Source organism: Colossoma macropomum, unplaced genomic scaffold, assembly GCF_904425465.1.
Source record: "Colossoma macropomum unplaced genomic scaffold, Colossoma_macropomum, whole genome shotgun sequence".
Classification (NCBI taxonomy): Eukaryota; Metazoa; Chordata; class Actinopteri; order Characiformes; family Serrasalmidae; genus Colossoma; species Colossoma macropomum.
In genome coordinates, this window is record NW_023494784.1 from 22347656 (window position 1) to 22368880 (window position 21225).

General features: G+C 38.1%; 2 protein-coding genes across 2 annotated transcripts in view; one reads left to right on the plus strand and one right to left on the minus strand.

Annotated features, from left to right (window-relative positions):
- Positions 1-5015, plus strand: part of st6gal2a (ST6 beta-galactosamide alpha-2,6-sialyltranferase 2a) — a 59370-nt gene extending 54355 nt beyond the window's left edge. The window contains exon 8 of the mRNA XM_036596478.1: positions 802-5015. Coding sequence (XP_036452371.1) covers positions 802-1049 — 248 coding nt within the window. The 3' untranslated portion in view covers positions 1050-5015. The remainder of the gene's footprint in view (positions 1-801) is intronic.
- tmtops2b (teleost multiple tissue opsin 2b) overlaps positions 1-21225 on the minus strand; it is a 32704-nt gene that overhangs the window by 1086 nt on the left and 10393 nt on the right. The window contains exons 2-3 of the mRNA XM_036596603.1: positions 12669-12994; positions 8142-8375 (exon numbers count right to left, since the gene is read on the minus strand). Coding sequence (XP_036452496.1) covers positions 8142-8375; positions 12669-12994 — 560 coding nt within the window. The remainder of the gene's footprint in view (positions 1-8141; positions 8376-12668; positions 12995-21225) is intronic.

Consider the following 21225-nt stretch of genomic DNA (forward strand, 5'->3'; position numbering starts at 1 on the left):
GTGCGTTAAATCCTCATACCACAGCATCCAAAATGATCTCATGTAATTGAAGGAACACTCCAGGGTTTTTTTTTTATTTATTTTTTTTTAACTTAATCTCCATCTGCTACATTTGCCACTTGGACAAAACAATGATGGATTTCTCTGTATTTGTAAAAGAACAGGAAAACCTGTCATATGGCTTCTATTATAAGTGTGTTTAAGTCGATTGTTTTTCGAAGCAAAAAGATAGCCGAACACAATTTACTGTTGTGCTAATTGAGCACTGCTAAAACAGCAGACCTCATCTGAAAGAACTACAGTGTAGTTTGAGATTTTAGTGAATTGTGTGTGAATAGCGATATCTGAACATCATGAGCATAAAGACATTTTTAGTGCATATGTTTGTAGGCATGAGGGTGTCGATAAGACTATCCCTTTAGTCTGTTTCCTTGATGTATTCAGTTCTTTTCAGTGTATACAGTGTGTAAGAGCTGTGTTTTGGAGTTGTAATAACAGTCCATAGTTTGTACTTTATTAGCCCTTGCCAAATGTCTACTATCACAGCTTTTATCATAAAACACTACTGAAAAAACTAAAGCTGACACTAAATACTGTACAAACTAAAATTAAAAAACTATTTATAAATATGGGCCACTGTGTGCTTGAAGAATATGAAAATATTAAATAGCAAAAACAAAAGTGTCTGATTACTTAATTAATTCTCACTGTAGAGACTAAAAGTTGGAGTATTCTTTAAGCCTCTGTGTGCGTGTTTGTTTCTCAAGTGCAGCATTTAGTTTGATCGCTCTTGTCTTTCAGGCATCCTGCTGATGATGTCCCTGTGTGAAGAGGTCCATGTCTATGAGTACATCCCATCGCTCAGACAGACAGACTTGTGCCATTACCACGAGCGCTACTATGACGCAGCGTGCACTCTGGGCGCTTATCACCCGCTGCTCTACGAGAAGATGCTTGTCCAGCGCATCAATTCCGGCTCAGAGTCTGACCTCAAGAGGAAAGGCAAGGTCACGCTCCCCGGCTTCAGCACCATCCACTGTGATCCCTGAACTAGGACCTCTGCATAGAAGGGTGCAATAATCGTCCTCGTTTAGCAGAGGAAGCCCATGGACCATCTGGGGAAAGCTGGAAGCTGGGTTTGGCCGAGGCCCTGCATGGACCTTACCTGAGGAGACTGAGCACAGTGGTACACAGACGAAACTGTGCTCTAACAGAACAGTTTGTAAAAGTTGCATTTTCTGAGCCTTGTGTGATTAGAGGTCATTGGGTAGCAATAGGGTTCTCCTAGGAAAGGTGTTTTTAGATATCTGGTTGTTTTTGCTGTTGCTAGCCATCATGTGACAACATTTGAAAGTGTTTGTGTCTGTGTAATGGTCTAGTCAAAGGGGGGGATCGGGGGGGGTTATCTATTTGTGTGCTTTAACTGAAATTTTGCCTGCAATGGAGTTTTTTGAGGAACAGTTTAGCAGTCAGCAACACTGAATGTCACCAATCCATTCTAGACACGCGAAACTAACAATGATGAATTTATCTTCTCACTGAAGTATGAAGGCTTTTATTTATTTTCTTTAGTGAATGCACATTTTAAACACACTGTTTTTACCAGTGGTCACTAATAACTTATTAGGTCTCTTGGTTGTACTTAAAAGAGACCTGAATTTCGTTTACTGCTGCATTACAGTTTTCTCAGCTGCTCACGTCTTTGAAAATAACATTGTGCTCTTCCCGGACTGCCGTCTGAGCTGTGTTGTATTTTCTCTTGAGAGTGTTACGTAATCTCTCAAGGCCACTCAAGTTAGAAAACTTTTGACATAAAAACAATTCTTTACTTGTCATTGTGTTGAGTTTATAGCATGAAATGTCCATCGCCATTTCGAGTTATGCTGTCAAGCAGTTGAGAAAACCTTTTCACCCTATTCTGCACTTTAGGAGAACCTTAACTACTCTGTGTTGGAAGCTGTTGGTGTCTTTCAACGTAAGGCTGGATTAGGGTTTGGAGGCCGGTATCCTGCATTCACACCGCTGCCCAACCAACACTGGACTTCAGGCCTTTGGCAATATAATATAAAAGTGACTGATCGATTGTGTATTGTTTAAACCAGCATAGCCTGGTTGTCCTACATGTCTTGCGGTCCTCATGCGCTCCCCATGGAGTCGCACTCAAAAAGCGAATGAAAAGAACAGTTTTCCATGCATTGTATCATGAAGGTTTTTATTTGAACTGACTTGGGGTTTTTACCTTCACATTGTGTTTTATCTTGTATGTAAATATGGTTTGTTTGTGTTTTTTTTAACTGATAGAAAACAAAGGTTTTGAGTTTCAGTATGTGCCACTTATTTGTGAGAGGAAAAGACTTACAAGCTGATATTTGTATGATCTAAAGGAGGCAAACTAAAATCTGTATAGCTATTGTGAGTTGTAATAGCAAAACTGTTCAGATGTATTCACTCAGGTGTTAGACTATGAAATGCGGCATCTCTGTTCGGAGTTGCACCACATGCTTATCTCAAGTCTCTCACAGACTTGGGGCTGTGAATCTCTATGTATGATAAGTATGATATTATGGTGGTTCCTATGGTACAGTTCCTTGTGTTAGACTTAAACAAATGGAAATTGACAGTGTTACATGAAAGAGTAATTCACGTTTTAGTTTTGACTTCAGTAGGAAAAATTTCAAAAAGCAAGCCTCTGTTGTTTTTGGGTAATGGCAGGGTCAGGGCTAACGGTTTACTTGGGTAGGATGAGCAAGCTTTTATTTACTGACTATCACTTTGTGTCTCTCCAGCTCTCTCTGATCATTTTCTATGTCCAACATTCTTACCAGCTCTCAGTATTTCCAGAATGAGTGAGAGCTATAGAGTCTCTACTTACTTCCCCATCAGAGAGCTGTATTAGTGGACAAGAGATAAGACGAAGCTGCTGGTCAGTGAGTAGCAGGCTTTTTCAGTGTTTCTGCAGCAGTGTGCTACGCTCCACTGAGCTCAGTTTCTGAATAACATCTCGCTGAATGTCTTATCCTCATAAGCCTTTAACCTGAAGAGCATAAGCACCATCAGAGCAACAGAATGACTTTTTTTGTTGGTTGTTTTGGGAGTGTCCTGGAGTAATTTACCAGTCCAGATTGTGCTGCCCGAAAGTGTTATAGGTCATTACATGGTAGAAAAAGTATTCAAAATATGCTGATCAATTTCAGTCCTTTTAGGACTTTTTTTTTTTCCCAATCACAAATTGTTGTGCCAGTGTTATTATACGATTAATTTACTTCAGTTCCAAACAAAGAACTAACTGTGTAATTAGTACAATGCAAAGTGGATACAGCATGCAAAGTAGCAGGGTTTCTAATCACTTTGTGGTAAACATAGTTAACCATAAGTCTTGGTTAACAACTAAGCTAAGGTTGGGGGGGGATGTTTAACTTCCTTCTTTAAACGTGTTGAAGTTATCATTTTAGATAACGGTAATATAGTAATGAGTATTGGACAATTTGGTGAGTTTATCAATGCAGTATGTTAGACATGGGCAGAGATTCTGAGCCAAGTGATATTGGTTGTTTTTCTGGGCAAGTGGTAAAGGCCTCTGAGTGTATGGTGCTGGAACTGTGGTGCTGTGCATCTGTGCTGAGTTTCTTTCTCTGTCATGCTCTGTCTCTCAATATCTATCTAGCTATCTGTCTACCTGTCTATCTATCTAGCTATCTATCGAGCTACCTAGAGTGCAATCTTAGTAATTGGACACTGACACATCTTTGTTTTGGGTCTGTGCTCCGGCATTTTTTGATTTGAAAACAAATGACTCTGAGGTTCAGAATGTCCCCTTTAATGGAGGGTACATCCATGTTGCTGTGTATGTTGGACGCAGCTCTTTTTAAAGCAGGGCCTCATTTCAGAGGCCCATACATGATTGAACAATGTTGAATAATGCACAAGAAATTTTGCCAATTTGGCGATTTACATCTTGTAGCAAGTCCTGTAAAATCATACTGCTGTATTTTACTCCTGCTGACATTTTGGCTAGGGTTCTTAATCTGCCGAGCAACCTGAGGGTATTCTTCCCTTTTTTTCCCATTCCAATTTTTCTTTTGTTTTCTTTTCTTTTTTTTTGTCTGCTTTTTTGAGAATTTTCAGCCTTGTGCTGAACTTTTTAATTGGCATTGATGTTGAGAGACATCGACCAGCAGCCTCAGTCATCATTTTATTTCAGATCCAATGTGCTGGAGTACAGAGCTGAAATGCTCTCGCTCTCGCTCTCTCTCTCTCTCTCTCTCTCTCTCTGTCGCTCTTGCTCTCGCTCTCTCTCGCTCTCGCTGTCTCTCTCTGTGCCACACAGCCTTTGAACATTTGACCTGGTAAACATGTTGTATATTTGAAGCCTGATATTTTGACTGTAGAAGGCAGCAATTTTAAGCCAGGAAACTTTCAAAAGCCATGGGATGCTTTTGATGGCATTTCTTTCATTTGTTAATGCAAACTTCATGATTAGACTTGAATTTGGTTTAAAATGAACTTGTGTATTATGTTAACTGTTTTCTAACATGTAAATAAAATACACAAATTAAGGTAGATGTGTCTTGTGTGTCTTAAGTTTTTAAATTGTTTGGAATTACAGAGTCAAGCCCAAAAGATGTCTTGCAAAATTAACACTGTCAAATGGACTATCGTAAATATTTCAACTTCATAAGGAAAATAGAACATTTTATAGAAAACATTGTAGGCCAACTAGTAATAGAGTTCTTTTAGTATACTAGAACATGTTTGCTAATGACATAAATGGAAAAGATGCAGAAAGCCCTGTTTCCCTAAGTTCCAGGGTCTTCTGGTCATTTTTTGATATATTACTTCTGTTATGATAAACTTTAGAGAATGCTGTTTTCTGCGTATATGACTTTTCAATACTGAATAGCTTTTTTTAAGGTATGGTCATAAAAGAGCCACAGTTCCTGTTCAGAGAAGATAAATGTCTTCAATCAAAGAGCTCCATAATTATCTCATCATATCTGTAAATACATTTGTATATATTATTCACATTATACACATATATTACTCGGTGCATTTTGCATTCAGTAGCAAATATGGAAAATGAAAAACAGCAGCAGTGCAGCAGTAAACAATACGTTCAGAAACCAACTTCTTGTACAGGGTCCACAGGCTTGGTCTTCCAGAGAAAGTCTTAATGATTTTAAATGAAAATTAAGCATTAGAGTGCATTTTAAGAAAAAATACGGATAAGAAAAGATAAGGCCAGAAGCTTAACTCATCAGGACCAGAATTGGCTGCTGTAGAATGATTTAGCTAAACAACTCTGCCAATACAAGTCATGTCAAGACATTGTACTGCTTTTCAGGTATTTAGAATAAGCTTTTTAAAATAAGCTATTGCTTACTATACCAAGATCAAAAAGGTCAGTGTTTACATCTTTTGAGGTCCTCCTCAGCAGTCATTATAAATGCATGCTGTTCTAAAAACTCTGTCTATTTATATACTGGCTCTATAAGGCGAGAGGTGTTTGGACCCCTATGATCGCTACTTATTTGTTCATTACGCCCTTGTAATTTGTAGATGATGGCTTAGCTTTCATAGTAGTTAAGAGTGGTTAACAGTCCACAGAAATCAACGTGTTTTACATCTATTTCAGGAAAAAAGGAAGTGGTACCTGATTATCTTGGCTGCAATCAATAATTTATACATAGCAGCCTTTTTGCACCCAAAACTATTGAAGAAATATCTATGTGAAAATGAAACCAACTGCTCAAGAAACTTCTGTTGATTTCATTCATCAGTACCACTAAGACACCAAGTTCCAGTCATTGTCAAGTGAATATCAAGTGGCCAATCAGATTTCTTCTGGAGCCAGTGCCCCTGGGGCCCCACCCCTGGATCTACCCCTGTTTATCAGCGGGTTCTAATGTACAGATGGGTGACAAAGGAAAAACAAAAGTGTCTTAGTAAGGTAGTGGGCTGCCATGAATCACAGAACAACTTAAATTGGCCTGGGCATAGATTATCTCTGGAACTGTATTTGAGAGAAAACACCATTCTTTTAAAAGGTATTCACTCGATTGAAGTTTTGATGATAGTAGTAGAGAGCAAAATCTCCAAAAAGTGCTCAATTGGTTTGATTTTTGGTGACTACAAAGATCATAGCATATGATCATTCATCAAACCTTTCGTTGACCCTCAAACCTTGTGGATGGAGTTGTTGTCATCCTGGAAGAGATTCCCATCAGGATAGAAATACAACCCCATTTCCAAAAAAGTTGGGGCGTTGTGCAATTACTGTAGTTTTGAAAGTGAAATGTTTTCCTGTACTTGTTTGATATAGGATTTCAGCTGCTAAACCGTTTGGGTTCTCTTTTGTCATGTTTTTCATTTCATAATGCACCAAATGTTTTCAGTGATTGAAAGGTCTGGACTGCAGGCAGGCCAGTTTAGTGCCCGGACACTTTTAATACAGAGCAATGCTGTTGTAATACATGCAGAATGTTGTTTGGCATTGTCTTGCTGTAATAAGCAAGGCCTTCCCTGAAAAAGACGTCATCTGGATGGCAGCATATGTTGCCAAAACCTGTATATATTATTCAGCATTGATGGCACCTTCACAGATGTGCACATCACCCATGCCATGTGCACTAATACACCCCTATACCATCATGAATACTGGCTTTTGAACTGTGCACTGATAACAAGCTGAGTGGTCTTTAGCCCGGAGGACACAGTGTCCATGATTTCCAAAAAGAATTTCAAATGTCGATTTGTTGGATCACAGGACACTTTTCCACTTCCTCTCAGTCCATTTTAAATGAGCTCAGGCCCAGAGAAGGTGGCAGCATTCCTGGATCCTGTTTATATATGGTTTCTTCTGTGTTTTTGAGTTTTAACTAACATTTGTGGATGCAGCGACAAACTGTTTTCACAGACAGTGTTTTTCACAAGTGTTCCTGAGCCCATTCAGTGATTTCCACTAGAGAATGATGTGTGCTTTTAATGCAGTGCTGCCTGAGGGCCCAAATATCATGGCCAGCAAATACTGGTTTTTGCCCTTGTCCCTTGCATGCAGAGATTTATTCAGATTCTCTGAATCTTTTTCTGTTATTATGTTCCATAGATAATGAAACATAAAAGTTCTTTGCTATTTTATGTTGCCAAACATTATTCTTCAATTGTTGCACTATTTTCTCACACAGTCTTTCACAGAGTGGTGAACACCTCCTCATCTTTACTTCTGAAAGCCTCAGCCACTGTGAGATGCTTTTTTTATACCCAATCTTGTTACTCACCTGTTGCAAATCAACCACCAGGTGTTTTTTTTTTAGCATTACACAACTTTACCAGCCTTTTATTGCCCCATCCCAACTTTTTTGGAACATGTTATTGGCATCAAATTCAAAATGGGCATATATTTTTTTCAGTTTCAACATTTGATATATTGTCTTTGTACTATTTTCAATTAAATATAGGGTTTATCTTTAAGCTAATCTGCACATCATTGCATTTTGTTTTATTTACACTTTGCACAGCGTTCCATCTTTTTTGGAAATGGGGTTGTATTTATTTCATCATAGAATAAATGTGATCAGGCAGAATAAGTGGACTCAAACCATACTAGCAGAATGCTCCTACAGTATAACAAAGCCTCCGCACCTCCTCACCATAGGGATCAAGAATTCGGGCCAGCACTTTGCTCTTGGTGTACTCTGCACATGCACTTGCCCACAAGATGAGAATATGGTGAAGGGTGACTCATCTGAAAAGATCACTTTTTTCACTTCTCTGTAGATCAGTGTCTACGATTTTCACGACTGAACTGTCAAATGAGCATTCATCTTTGTAATGTGGGGTTTATGCCCTGCAGCCCTACAATAACATCCCACTCTGAGTAGTTGTGGATGGACTGTTCTTGCTGACACAGCACGCACTGATATTCTCAATCACCTGAGGAACAGTTGTTTTTGTTTTTCGTTACATATTGCATAATGCGCGAGTATCACTCTCATTAAAAGTGTGCTTTCAACCACACGTTCCAGGTCTATTTACATTTGATGTCACTTTAGTAACTTTTCCTATTGAAACTAGCCAGCTGAACAGTTGTTGTGACTGAGGGTCCTGTCATTCATGGCCCAATAATGAACCCTCTATATTCTTACCTGTTTATTCATTAGGATGTATATAACCGGGTTGATGACAGTGCTGGTCTTGGCTAGAAGAGAGGGCACCACACTCGCAACAGGTGTAATGATCCCTGGCTGACCAAAGGTGGCCATTATGGCCACCACGCTGTATGGTGTCCAGCACAGCAGGTAACACACCACTGTAGTGATCACCATAAACAACACATGGAACTCCCTCCGCCGAGCTGCAGACTTATGAATCTTCCCTACCTGTAAAAAAAAAAAGAGAGAGAATTAGGATGAATGTTTAGTTTAAGTGCTTTCTAGAAATGCTTTGTGGCAGAACTAACATCTGGAATGTGTTGGCATATGTGCTTGTTTGATACTTAAACATCTTTCTAACTCTGAGAGCTTTTCGACCTGCAAATCAATTTCACTTCAAGGTCCAGCATATAATAATATATTATCCATTTGTTTCTCTTGCTTGTATAGCACACATGGTCCACTCCTAGAAATAAAGATTTCAAAATTGTCCTTGGCTTAAAGAGTACAGTTCTAGGAATCCTTAAATGTTTTGTCACATGGAAAACAGAATTTCTCTCACTTTTTTGAAACAAAGGAGTTTTGAGTAATAGGTAAACATTGTTAAAGTTTCAAAATGTACCATTCACTGCCCAGTCCATACTGTCCATTTATGGAAACTATGCTGCAAAAACAGCCTGTTTGGAATTCATTGTGTCTGTGATGTCATGAGAACCAACTCATTTACTTATATCCACCTATTCCGCTCATTTATCCTATATCAGTCCTAAAGGCACAGTAACAAAAACAGCGTGTTTAATTCTAAGGAATAAAGAGAAGTTAAAAAAGGCTCATGTAAATAAATTACTACTATTCTTAGTAGATAGAACCACACAAGTGAACCCAAAATAAAAAAATGTATAATATGGGCCCTTTAATTGGTAAAGAACCTTTATGTGGAGGGTCTTTAAACTTTAAAAAGGTTCGCACATATAATTCATAAAACTGGTCCTTTAATAAATCATCCACTGAAAGATTCTTCAGGGAGACCTTTATTTTTCAGGGTGAAAAGAGGACATGGTAATGTCATTCAGGCTGAACTGCCTGTAGAGCGGGCAAAAGCCTGTCCTGTTGACCTTGCAGTGAAGACACAGGCAGCATTGTGTCATTCTTTCCCTGTGACGTATGTAAGGCCATGACAAACTGTGCAGGCATCACCCTGGAGTCTGGTTCTAAAACAAGCGTTGTTCTGGTCATATCTAGAGGTCACTGTCTCACCAGCTATTAATGGTAATACAATAATACATGAATACACAATCAGCCTATCTATTCCATTCAGTCATAGGCAGAGCACAAACTTCTACCTGATCTATCAGTCTTTGTCTTGAAAGGCTCAGAGACAGAGCAAAAGATGCCAGGAGGAGAAAACAAAGGGGAGTAAAAGAACCAGTCAGCAAACCGTGAAGGACACAGATGTGAGAACAAGTGTAGTTCATTTTTTCTTGTCGTACTGCAAAGGGAACAAAGTGAGGTGGGCCCACTTTGATGTTCAATAAAGCATCATGCACCTCACTGTTTGTTCTGCACAAAGATTCCTACCACTTACACACTAATATGTGTAAATATAGGCATGTGCAGAGTGTTCAGCACTGGAAACTCTGGTGAACTCATCAACTCCTCGGCATCGTCATCAAAATAAGCCAGACATGAACAGGGCTTGTTTCAATTATTTCTTACATTCAGTGTCCAGCAGATCATAGAATCACGGAACTCTTTTGATGAACAATTCCTTTAGATACTACTCAATATCCTTCTTTATGAGAGAAAATGGTCCTCTGAGCCACAGTTCACTCAGTTCATTCCTACAACATCAATACTTCAAAAGCTAGAGCGCCTTTAAGTTTTAGCTAAAAGCAAGTGAACTTAATTATTCTAGCCTGAGACAGAGATCCAGGTATTGATGTTCATCGCTAGGTCACATTCTAAGACATCGGTTCCCACTGCTGTGTAGGAAAGAAATCCATATAGATGGAAAACCCAAAGGACCTGACCTTAATATTACTAGCAAAGCTATAATTAAATCAATATCATAATATCCCAGTTGAAGCTTTCTACTGGTCAATCCTAACAGCACAGTAATCAGGCATGAATAATCTATCCATCTGTCTAGTATTTATTAGTACTGTGCATGGGCGTTGCTAGGCCAATTTTAGGGGGGCTTTAGCCTAAATGATATGTAACCTCCCTTCCTAAGTAAATGTACATTACTAGTCCAATTCACACACACACAAACACACATCATCTAAACCTATTATCCTTCTGGGTTGTGGGGTGTTGCTGGAGCCTAGCCAAACTGTCACTGGGCGTAAGGCAGGATACACCCTGGACAGGTCGCCAGTCCATCGCAGTAGTCCAAATCATATATAGTTTATTCTCATTCACAATATACTGTAATAGCAGGGTGCGACCCGGGGGAGGCTCTGCTGCACTACCAGGGATTGACTAACGTAATGTTCGGCCAATCATATCAGGGCTCATACTTTGTAAGCCAATCATATCAGACCTGCGGCAGGGGCTCTGTTTATGCACTGCAAAGTAATCGGTAGCCAAGCTGAAGATAGGATATTGGCTAAAAGCTCATTAAAATAAATATTAGACCTAAAATCTATAATATACAGAGTGAAACAGTGTGGAACAGAGTGAATGTATCCACCTACAATATGGATTTGTGGCAAATTATTGTCAGTATAGCTGGATATCTGTTTTTTTTTTACTTGGTTACTTAACTCTAGCTAGGTTAGCTAACTTTAGTGAAGTTTGGGTTTAAGTGAGGTAAAGAAAAGTGGCTAGACTAACACTAACATTAGCTTGCTAGCTGACAAGCCAACCAGTTTAACCTTTAGAGTTCCTGGTTTAACCTCACTTCATAGTGAGTGTGAGAGTGAATGAACAAGAGGGATATTGACAGCTTTTTATATTCTTCGTTTTTAGATTTCTCTTCAGTATTTAGAAACAGTGACACCAGTATTTGCCATGTATTTGCCTTGTTTGCCAGATTCTTGCAACTGCTGCAGCATTTAAGGTGGAAAATGCAAACAAGAAGCTGACTCCACTTCAGCTTTGTGTGAAAAGGTCATTATACTACAGTTTTACATCCCTCAATTCCTCAACCTGTAGATGGAAATTAAGAGGCAGCAGTAAAAAGCGCTGTGTATGCCTGACTTTATCCTGCTTCATAATCATAGCTACCTGTCCACTGAATTTAGTAAAAAAAAAATCAGTCAGTGATTGAGTGTCCCAGAATTTTACAGGGTTGAGGTGGCAAACCTACCACACTACAGAATAATCAGGCCAATTCTGAGGCTGATTCACTCCTGATGATTGCAAAAGGTGTCCAGATTTCAGGCTGGCCTTAAATAGTGTCAAGATTACCCTATGGTATGGGGTAGTAATGTAGTGCCCAAGTCTGGTCTTTTTACATGTCCACCTTCAGGGGCGGATTTAGTGATTCTGGGGCTTTAGGCAAAATACAGGAAAGGGGACCCCTGGACATTTTTAAATCAGTTTAACAGGCTCTGGGCTCCTGAGTGGCACACCCATCAGCACTGCAAAAAATGCTATCTTGGCAGCTACATAATCTTAAATCTAAGATACTCAAATAAAATTATTTAACTTATTTCTAGTGTAATTATCTCACTGTATTACTTTTCCCACAAAGTATAACATTTTGAGAGTTTAGTAACTGGATTACTTTTGGAGTAATTACCCCAACACTGCAGCTATCTATACTAACATTACCTCTAGCATTATGTACAGTCTGTATGAGCTTTGGGAGTGTAGTGACAAACTTTATGCTTTCCTTACTTCTTGCGCTTCTCTGTACCTGGATCACTTTATTTAATTTTCCTTCTCAACACCCAGAAAATCACACCAAAAAAACACCTCGTTCAATTGCCATGTTCATACCAGTCTGTCTTTATGCAGTTGTGTCATCATGCAACATCATGTAACATGTATTCCATGTAGTGTGTAGTCCATCATGACCACAGGCTGTACTGAATACTGAAAATAGTCAATACAGGCGCAAACAGCTATTTTGAATATATATATGCCTACCTTTGCCTAATGCAAAGACCACCCCTGTCCACCTTACCCTGAGACAGAGAACTGGGAATTTATGGTCTTGAAAAAAAAAAAAACAGTGCATGTGTTTAAAGATTCTCCTGAATTCAAGTAATGTACTGTTTATCTGTAGAGCTGTCAGGAACTAAATACAATGTTCAATCTGTTGTATAGCACTTTGGTCTTCATCTTTTTTGGTCTTCATCTTTTTAAACATGCCTTGCAATTGAACTTGACATAATGATAGCAAAGAGAAACACTTTCTTCTTCTCTGAATTACAACTACAACATGATAGTGACCTCCACTGCCTCGTACTACTAGCAATACTAAATCAGAGGGACCTTGATGTTAGGAACCTTGTGTTTGACTGATTAAGACTATATGAAATAAAAACAAATGTGAAGCAGGCCAGGTCTCACCTGTTTGACAGCACAGAGTAGCCTCCCATAGCTGTAGACCATGACCAGCACTGGCAGGCCCAGACAGAAGATGAAGAGGCAGATGATGTACGCATGAGACTGCGGTGAGCGCTCGGTCCATGACACGGAACAGCTGGTGCCAGCCCCTTCCAGACCATAGCTACTCCAGCCCAGTAGCGGGGGCACTGTCCAGATTAGGGAGTACAGCCACGAGCCTCCCACTGCTAGCAAGGGCTTACGGTAGTTTGGACCCTGCTTGTTATACACCGTCAGTGTGCTGTAGCGGTCATACGACAGAATCACCAGGGATATTAGAGACACAATACCTGCGAACGAGGGAGAAAGAAAGAGGGACATCAGTGTTAGTAAGAATATGGCCTGTAAATCCTTGGGCATAGTCCGCTGTTCTTTCACACAATGGGTAAGTGCTGGATAGATAGATAATGATTTAGTGCTGGCTTGATAGGTAAGTAGGCAGGTGGGTAGGTAGGTAGAAAATGCACCCAACTTCTAAGACTGAACTTTGGAGGGGTGGAAAAATATCTCTGCAGATTTCTTTGAAAAACTGAAAGCAAGTCTCCTGAAAAGACTGGAAGCTATAATAGATAGACAGACAGACATGTTCACATTCTGCATTGTCACTGTCAACCTCTAGACTGGAACGTGGGGGTCTTTCTTAAAAAAGGACAAAAAAACAACCACAGGTACACCTCTAAAATACACCCAAAAACACACCTGCTGTCAGAGCTAGACCACATCACACTTTCTGTAACCTCTTTTAGCACTTTTCTGGCTCCTTTGTTTGTCATAAGCCTCTGGAGTCCCTTATATTTTCATGCACTCACAATATCTTCAAAAGGCCACGGAAAGTCCTCAAGTCCACCTTGTTCTTTATTTTTTCATGGACTCACAATATCTTCAAAAGGTCACTGGAAGTTTCATTGTACTTCGTAGGTTATGTCATTATATATCAGGGGTGTCCAATCGTATCCGCAGAGGGCTGGTGTGCCTGCAGGTTATCACTCCAACAAAGCAGGAGGTCACCTGATGAAATGTTTGAAGTTTAAGACCAACTGATTTAACAAGCAGAATCAGGTGTGTTTCAGCTAGTTTGGATTGAAAACCTGCAGCCACACCAGACCTTTGCGGATAAGATTGGACACCCCTGTTGTATATCAAGGCCAGGGACATCCCCAGCATTTTCTTAAAACAGGCAAATTAATATCGCCAAATTAATATCACCAATGTAATAGAAAGGGAGTAAACATAATACTTTCACTACCATCCTATGATGTTTTTACCATCTTCTGATGATTATGCAGTTACTTTAAGGCAGCGAGGAGCTGAGGGTCAGCCAGGGGTCTGTTTAGGCTGATTTTTCTCTCTTCATTTCTGTCAGTATGTTAACACAGTTGCCAAGCTTTTGTCCAGTTCCACTCAATATCATGCCTTGACTTTCTGCTCATCATTAGGTGCAAGCTATTAACTGAAGTTCACTTCAAAGGTACATTCCTCCCTGTCGTCAACTGTACAAAAATTAATAGAATTCTATGAAACATACACTTTTGTTGCAACTGAAAATTGACATAAACTGATAGAATAATAGCAAGTGTTAATAACAGTATCTTGGGAGAAGAAGCCATCAGGACAGGAATATCATTATGCAGTTAATGTAATTAAATTAAGAGACAGCTGCTTCAATTCATATTAAAATACAATAGTAGTTAAAATATAATATGTCAGAGACATCCCCAGCATTTTCTTAAAACAGGCCCCAGATTTCTAAAATAGAACCGCTTACTATCAAGTATGTATTAGAAAGGGAGTAAACATAATACTTTCACTACCATCCTATGATGTTTTACCATCTTCTGATGTTAATGCAGTTACTGTAAGGCAGCGAGGAGCTGAGGGTCATCCAGGGGTCTGTTGAGGCATTTGTCTGATTTTTGTCTCTCTTCATTTCTGTCAGTTTGTTAAGGCAGTTGCCAGAGTTGTACTAGAGTTCTTTGAAACATACACTTTTGTTGCAATCATTGGCATAAACTGATCGAATAATAACAAGTGCACTATCTTGGGAGAAGAAGCCCCCAGGGAAGGAATATCATTATGCAAATAATATAATCACTTTAAGTGACAGCTGCCTCAATTTCACATAAATATAAAAGTTTTTTGTGTTGTACTTTGATTATTAACACAACCTTCTGAAAAATGCAAATTATTTGGCATATAAATTATACATTCTGTAAAATTTAGATGACAAATTGTTATGAGATTCTTGGAGGGGGCTTTTTGCGTGGACAGTGAGGCATAATGCCTGTTTTAAAAATGTTAATTTTTTTATGCTACAAAAAAAAAATATGTCTGCTCTTCCAGTTTATTCAATCCTGTCCATGTGTAGGTTTTTGCATCATCATCCTGTACATGCTAAACTCATGTACTGAGATGATTTAGCTTCATAGCACATGGACATTCTTAAAAGGGGCATCTTCATTCAATTTTCCATACATGCAAAGAAGCATATGAATCATTTTTCTTTTTTATAATTATGTTTATATTTTATATATTAAAAGCCATGAGATGTAAAGGACTTAAGTTCATAGTAGAAGTATGGGAAAGACATATGAGAGTGAAACAATGCTTTAGGGCCTGTGTTATCCAATTAGAGCTCAGAGTCATGCCACAGAAGGACTTTTGGTTCCCTAAAGAACCTTTTATGGATGGAATATTCCAGCATCTAACCTCTATGTGCTGCATTTGTGATGTATAGTCAGTTATCACGTATAACAGTTTACACATTTGCCTGTTCTTAGTAAAAGAACAGAAATCTCATTCATTAAAACACACTGGTGTCTATCATAAGTGTTCGGAGTCAGTGTGTTTTCTGTTATTTTACTGACTACAGAGAAATGTGTGTAAATCATTGCTTGTGGTAAATGGCCATAAGGCAGAGACATGCCTCAGTAGATATTTCTCCTGAGCAAAAAAGCACAGTAATCTTATATGTGTCTCCTCTTTAGCTGTGGTATAGATCTCTATATAATTAAATTCAATAAAACTCATGTTTCTCTGCAACTGTATAAAAGACAAGAATCTCAATATGAACTCAACCACTTCACCATTTATCATCCAAGAAACCTCTCTGCTGATGCTGTGAGCAACTAGTATCATTTTTATCTGGGACTAAAGTAACTCCTGTCTTTTTATTGTCTACTGTTATTTCTACTGAGGCAGACATGTTTACAGATAGACCCCAGGGGGGCTTGATTCCCTGTACAAGTCCCCTCTTGGTTGTTATATATAATAATCGTATTTTGTTGTGTTGTAATACTCAAGTGTGTTAATGCTCCAGACCCCACAGTGGCCAGTGTAGCAGGAAACATTACAGCCTTGTATACTAGAAACTGGGGTTCAGCTCCCTGCCAAGGCAATAGTGCCTTGCAAAAACCCTTTAACGCTATATGTGGTTCTCTCCGAAACATGATTACCCTGTCTCTCTTGATAATATGACATAAAGTGAACTGAATTTAATTCAAAATCATGTTGCCCTTTTTCCCCTTGAGCACCTGCCACCTAAAAGCCCCCACCATTCACTGTGGTATGTTCCTTTAAAGAACCATCCAATGAAAGGTACTTTAGGGAACCAAAGGTGTTTTTTTCTATAAAATGGCTCCAAAGAACCTTTTGGCCCCTTTATTTTGAAACATAATTATGTAGAATTGAGGATAGGAGAGAGTGAACAAATGGAGCAGGAAGAAAAGAAAAGAGGATAAATGAAGGTAAAATCAATGGAGAGTCACTGAGAGAAAGGGGTGAAGAATAAATAGAAGTACACACACACACCACACACACAAGCTCAAAGGTTGTTTCGCAGGGCTGCGGTAAGTGCATCCACTCCTCACAGAAGCCTGCTGTGAGCTGAGACACACACACAGCAGCAGCATGGCTTCACACTGCCAGCACTTTCAGAAATCGCAGCACAAAAGCCACCCTACCTCAGTCACCTGCTGAGCAAAACCCACTCAGATCAGCTAATCAGCAGAGATCAGCTACTACTGTAATGGAACACTTATATTCAAAAGATTTGAACTGAGAACCATTAAGTAAAAAAAAGTCAAGTGGATTCATCACTAGATCTAAGGAACAGGTAAAGTTATACACGCTGGATCATGTGCCCTTTTGTTTACTCAATCATAAAGATACTGAACCTACAAAAGAAAGAATACAGCCATTCACAGTGAGCAAAGCAGACGCAAAAGCATAAAATACTTATTTAAAAAAATATTGACATACATATTTATATATATATTTATATATATACTGACAACATTGTCATAAGGGGCTTTAAATTAAAGAATCATTTATAACACTGTTATTAGCATTGCATCCAAGTAGTGGAACTTATAAAGCAAAGGCCCTACTGTCAGTTGTAGGAATAGATGTAAATCGGGAATTTGGCGAAATTTCTGTATAATTAAATAGTTAAGAACTTTTTTTTCAAATACTTAATGGTGCAGAGGTATATGCAGAGCGCTGTAAGACAAAATACTTTCTATTTTTTGAAAATTTGAAACTATTATTTGAAACTATTCTTAATTTACTTATTGTTTTTGACATTTTATTGAAAATGTTAGCAAAAATCTAACCTTTATTTAAAGTACAATGATTGAAAGAAAAAAGTCTTTTAATAAAAAAATATATATTTTTCTAAAATCTGTGTGTGCCACAATTAGTGGCACCCCTAGAAATTCTTAAGAGTGAAGTCTAACTGAAGTATATTTCTATTTATATTTTACGAGCAATTACGAACACTTTAGTGGTCAGCCATGACTTCCTGATTTACTAGGCAATATATATGAGATGAAACACAGGCCAGATTCCCTCAGTCATTCATCATTATGAGAAAGACCAGAGAAAATAGCAATGATGTATGACAAAATGTTACTGAGCTGCACAAATCTTGGCTACAAGAAAATAGCTAAACAGTAGAAAATGCCCTATTTCCACTATCAGGGCAATAATTGAAAAGTGTAAACAACTGGAGATTTTAAGAATCTGCCAAGAAAAGGATGTATGTCTATACTGACCCCTAGTTTCTCTACAGGGAACCATTTCATATCAAACCACTGTCAATGACTGTTTACATCTCAGTGATTAAATCACATAGACATTTGGTAAAAATATATGCAGAAAACTATTCTGTTTAGTGACACAGTGCAATGTACCTTATAGCATTAATGTTTAGTTATACAATGGGACACAGCAACCAATCAGGAGAAGAGAAGGTGCATATCTGCACCCACCCAAACCCACTTAAAAGAATATTGTTCTATTGCTCAACAAGGCAAGACGACAATTAAAGCAACGCAGTTCCAGAAGAGAATCAATGTGAGTGTGTGTCAAATATGCCTTTAAAAATCCCTCTAGTGTCGCATAGTGATAATGTGCCTTCACTGCTAAGCAAGACTGCTGATATTTAACAAATGAGTCATGCTGAGGTGAAATATGCACATATTAGCCTGAACTCACACACTCATTTTCTGTCAGTGTGTCATGTCAGAAAGTAGAAATTCTTAGTCGGTTGTGAAAATTCTGATTTGAATGCTGAATGGTACAAATAGCTTTCATATTTTTTTCCTTAACTCTTTTCTTTTTCTCACCATCATGACAAAACTTTATATCTATGGAATACAAGAAGGAAAAAAAAAAAAATTTTGGACCATTTCTTTCAGTCCATTTACCATGAAATGTTCACACAATGTAAAGGACAGCTGATGTTATGACAGTATAACAATATAACTATATAACTGTATAACAGTATAACAGCATAACAGTAGTGACAGTACAACATGACAATATTCCCCTATTGACATTATTACACTCAAGTCAGTATCACTTTATTTCAAACCTGTTACATCACACTGACATAACCATGCCATAAACGTGTAATAGCTGTTGTCACATGCTGTCATGAAGTGTTATGGCAGACTTCGTTCAATGATGTAACAGTGTCATGTTACCACTACTGGTAACAGTCATGACAGATATCATAATATTTGATGTCATGACAGCTTCTGATAATTTTTGCTAAGTGTACTTTAGTTAGGTTTCATCACATGAAGTGTTATGACATCTGTCATGACAACTACTAATGATAAAATGACACCATTAAATTACTGGACATAATATGACATGAAAAGAGGAGAGGAACCGTTTATACTGTACACAGCTGGAATACTGTAAGTTAATGTAACCTATAGCAGTATGTTTTCCATAAAAGGATAGAAAAGAGTTTAATAAAAATCTTGTTTTATTACATAGCTGGGATTTGTTCCCAGTGGGTGAAGAGATAGTGCTGTATAGTCTGCTTTACTTTAAACAAATTTTAAATTAGGACTTCTCCAGAAGGGCCTGCTCAGGTAGACTGCTACTTTTAAAAGTACTGAGCTTAGAGAGTCAGCTGAAAACCAGTCTCTCTCTCTCGCTCTTTCTCTCTTCCACAAAGGCAAAGACACATCTCATTATGTACTGTAATGAGATTGAACTGTAATTAAGGTGGGATATTTAATTACAGCATTAGAACTGACAAAAAACTCAAACGTACAGCTGTATATAGTTTACACAGCAAGCAGACTCTCACCCCACCTTACAATAAAACTGTTAGTACTAGTTGGCTGGCAGTCTACTGGAGCTAAACTGTTTGAGACCTGGGCAAGCTGCTGGGAAGAGGAAAAAGATGGGAAAAACACATTGCTTTGGTGTGCTGTCTGAATCATTTTGAGGACCTACTATCTGGAGCTACTTCTGCAAGAAATATCAGAGACACTTTGTATTTTCAATCTGTCGCTAAAGTAACATATTGATGTAAGTACATGCTGTCACATACAGAAAGAGATGGTGATTAATGTGTAGAAAATACAGTGGGAGGAGAAAAACTGCACATAACAGAATACACTGAAAAATTACATAGTTCAGTCATAAAGCATATTTTATTTTCTGCTTCTGTCCCAGGTACAGTGAGTGACATGAGACAGAGTGAGGGAGAGAAATGATTTTGTTCTTTGTTCACATTTAGGCTCAGTCATTACAAACAAAAGAATCTGTCCTGCTCCTGTTCTTTTCCTCTCTCTATTTGCTGTGATAAGAGTTATGAGGTCCCACTGACAATATCACAAGGTGCTCTTCACATATCATTGGTAATTCACTCCGCTCTTCATAATACAAACCAATCTACTCTCTATCTCTGTTTCTCTCTCTCTCTCTCTTTGTCTCTTCTGAACATTGTTAATCAGGCAGTGTTGTTTGATTAACATTAATACTCTTTAAAAGAAGATTCAAGGGTTCTTCAGTAACTGCAGTGGTTATATAAAGAACCATATATAGAACCCAAGAACTCAAAGAACCATCTAAATCCTAAAATGATTTGTTGCAGTTCATAAAATGATTTTGATAAGACCTTATTCTAAGTGTTGCCTATTATTGTTACTAATGTTGTGTATAATCTCCATAAAGGAGATTAAAAAGTTCTATTTGACACCAAGAAAGATTTTCCTATTGTTACAAGTATTAGAGGGCAATGTTGAAATATACAGTCATGCACAATTTATTATTATTATTATTGTTATTGTTATTGTTATTATGACTATTATTATATGTGCAATTAATGTTTATTTAACTGTTTCGTGAGTTCAGGGGTTTGAAAAATGCCATATTGAAGGTTGGCTCTGTAGAGGATGTGTTAACTTATTTTCAATTAGAAAATCAACACACCGTGTAAATAGATTAGTAATATGCCCAAACTTTTGCATATGACAGTGGAACCATGACAACCCAAAAAACCAAAGCCACTCTAATTATTATTATCATTAAAATTATTATCATTTTTGTTGTTGTTGTTATATCATGTATAGATATGTTTATACATATCTTAAAGATCCCGCTGAGTGTATTGTTTTGAATCCAAATTGCATTTTTTCTTTATATATATGGCCGCTATTGTTAAACCATCAAATAATGTAATATAATCAGACATAGACTTTTTTTATATAGATACTGTGAGTCTAAGCACCATAACTACAGTGGCACAGGGCAGTTCAAGAGGAACACAGCCATTTCTCATTTTTGCTTTCCTCCATTATTCCTCCTGGGAAATTTCTCCAGGGTTTCATTAAGCTTTCTCTGATTTGTCCTTATCTAGAGTAAGAGAACCAACAGCTTTCAAAACTTAAAGTGCTGACCATTTGACCTTTGGTTAGACAATGATGGTGTTCTGCACTGCCATCACAAATGACTGGTGGACGTCTCCACGCTGCTCGAACTGCTCTGATCAGTGTATTTTATATAAACACAGGCCAGTTTTCACAGAACTCCTCTCAGAAAGCCAAAATAAAACTGCAGTTTATGTGCTCAGCAGAGATTTCTTCACTGAGATGCACTGGTTATGCGTTCCTGCCCTCAAGACAATGAAAACATCATTCTTTCCCACTATCAATGGTATTGTTTTTATTAGGTTAATGGTAGTGTTACGCCATAGTTTTTACATGCTCTGTTTTCAGAC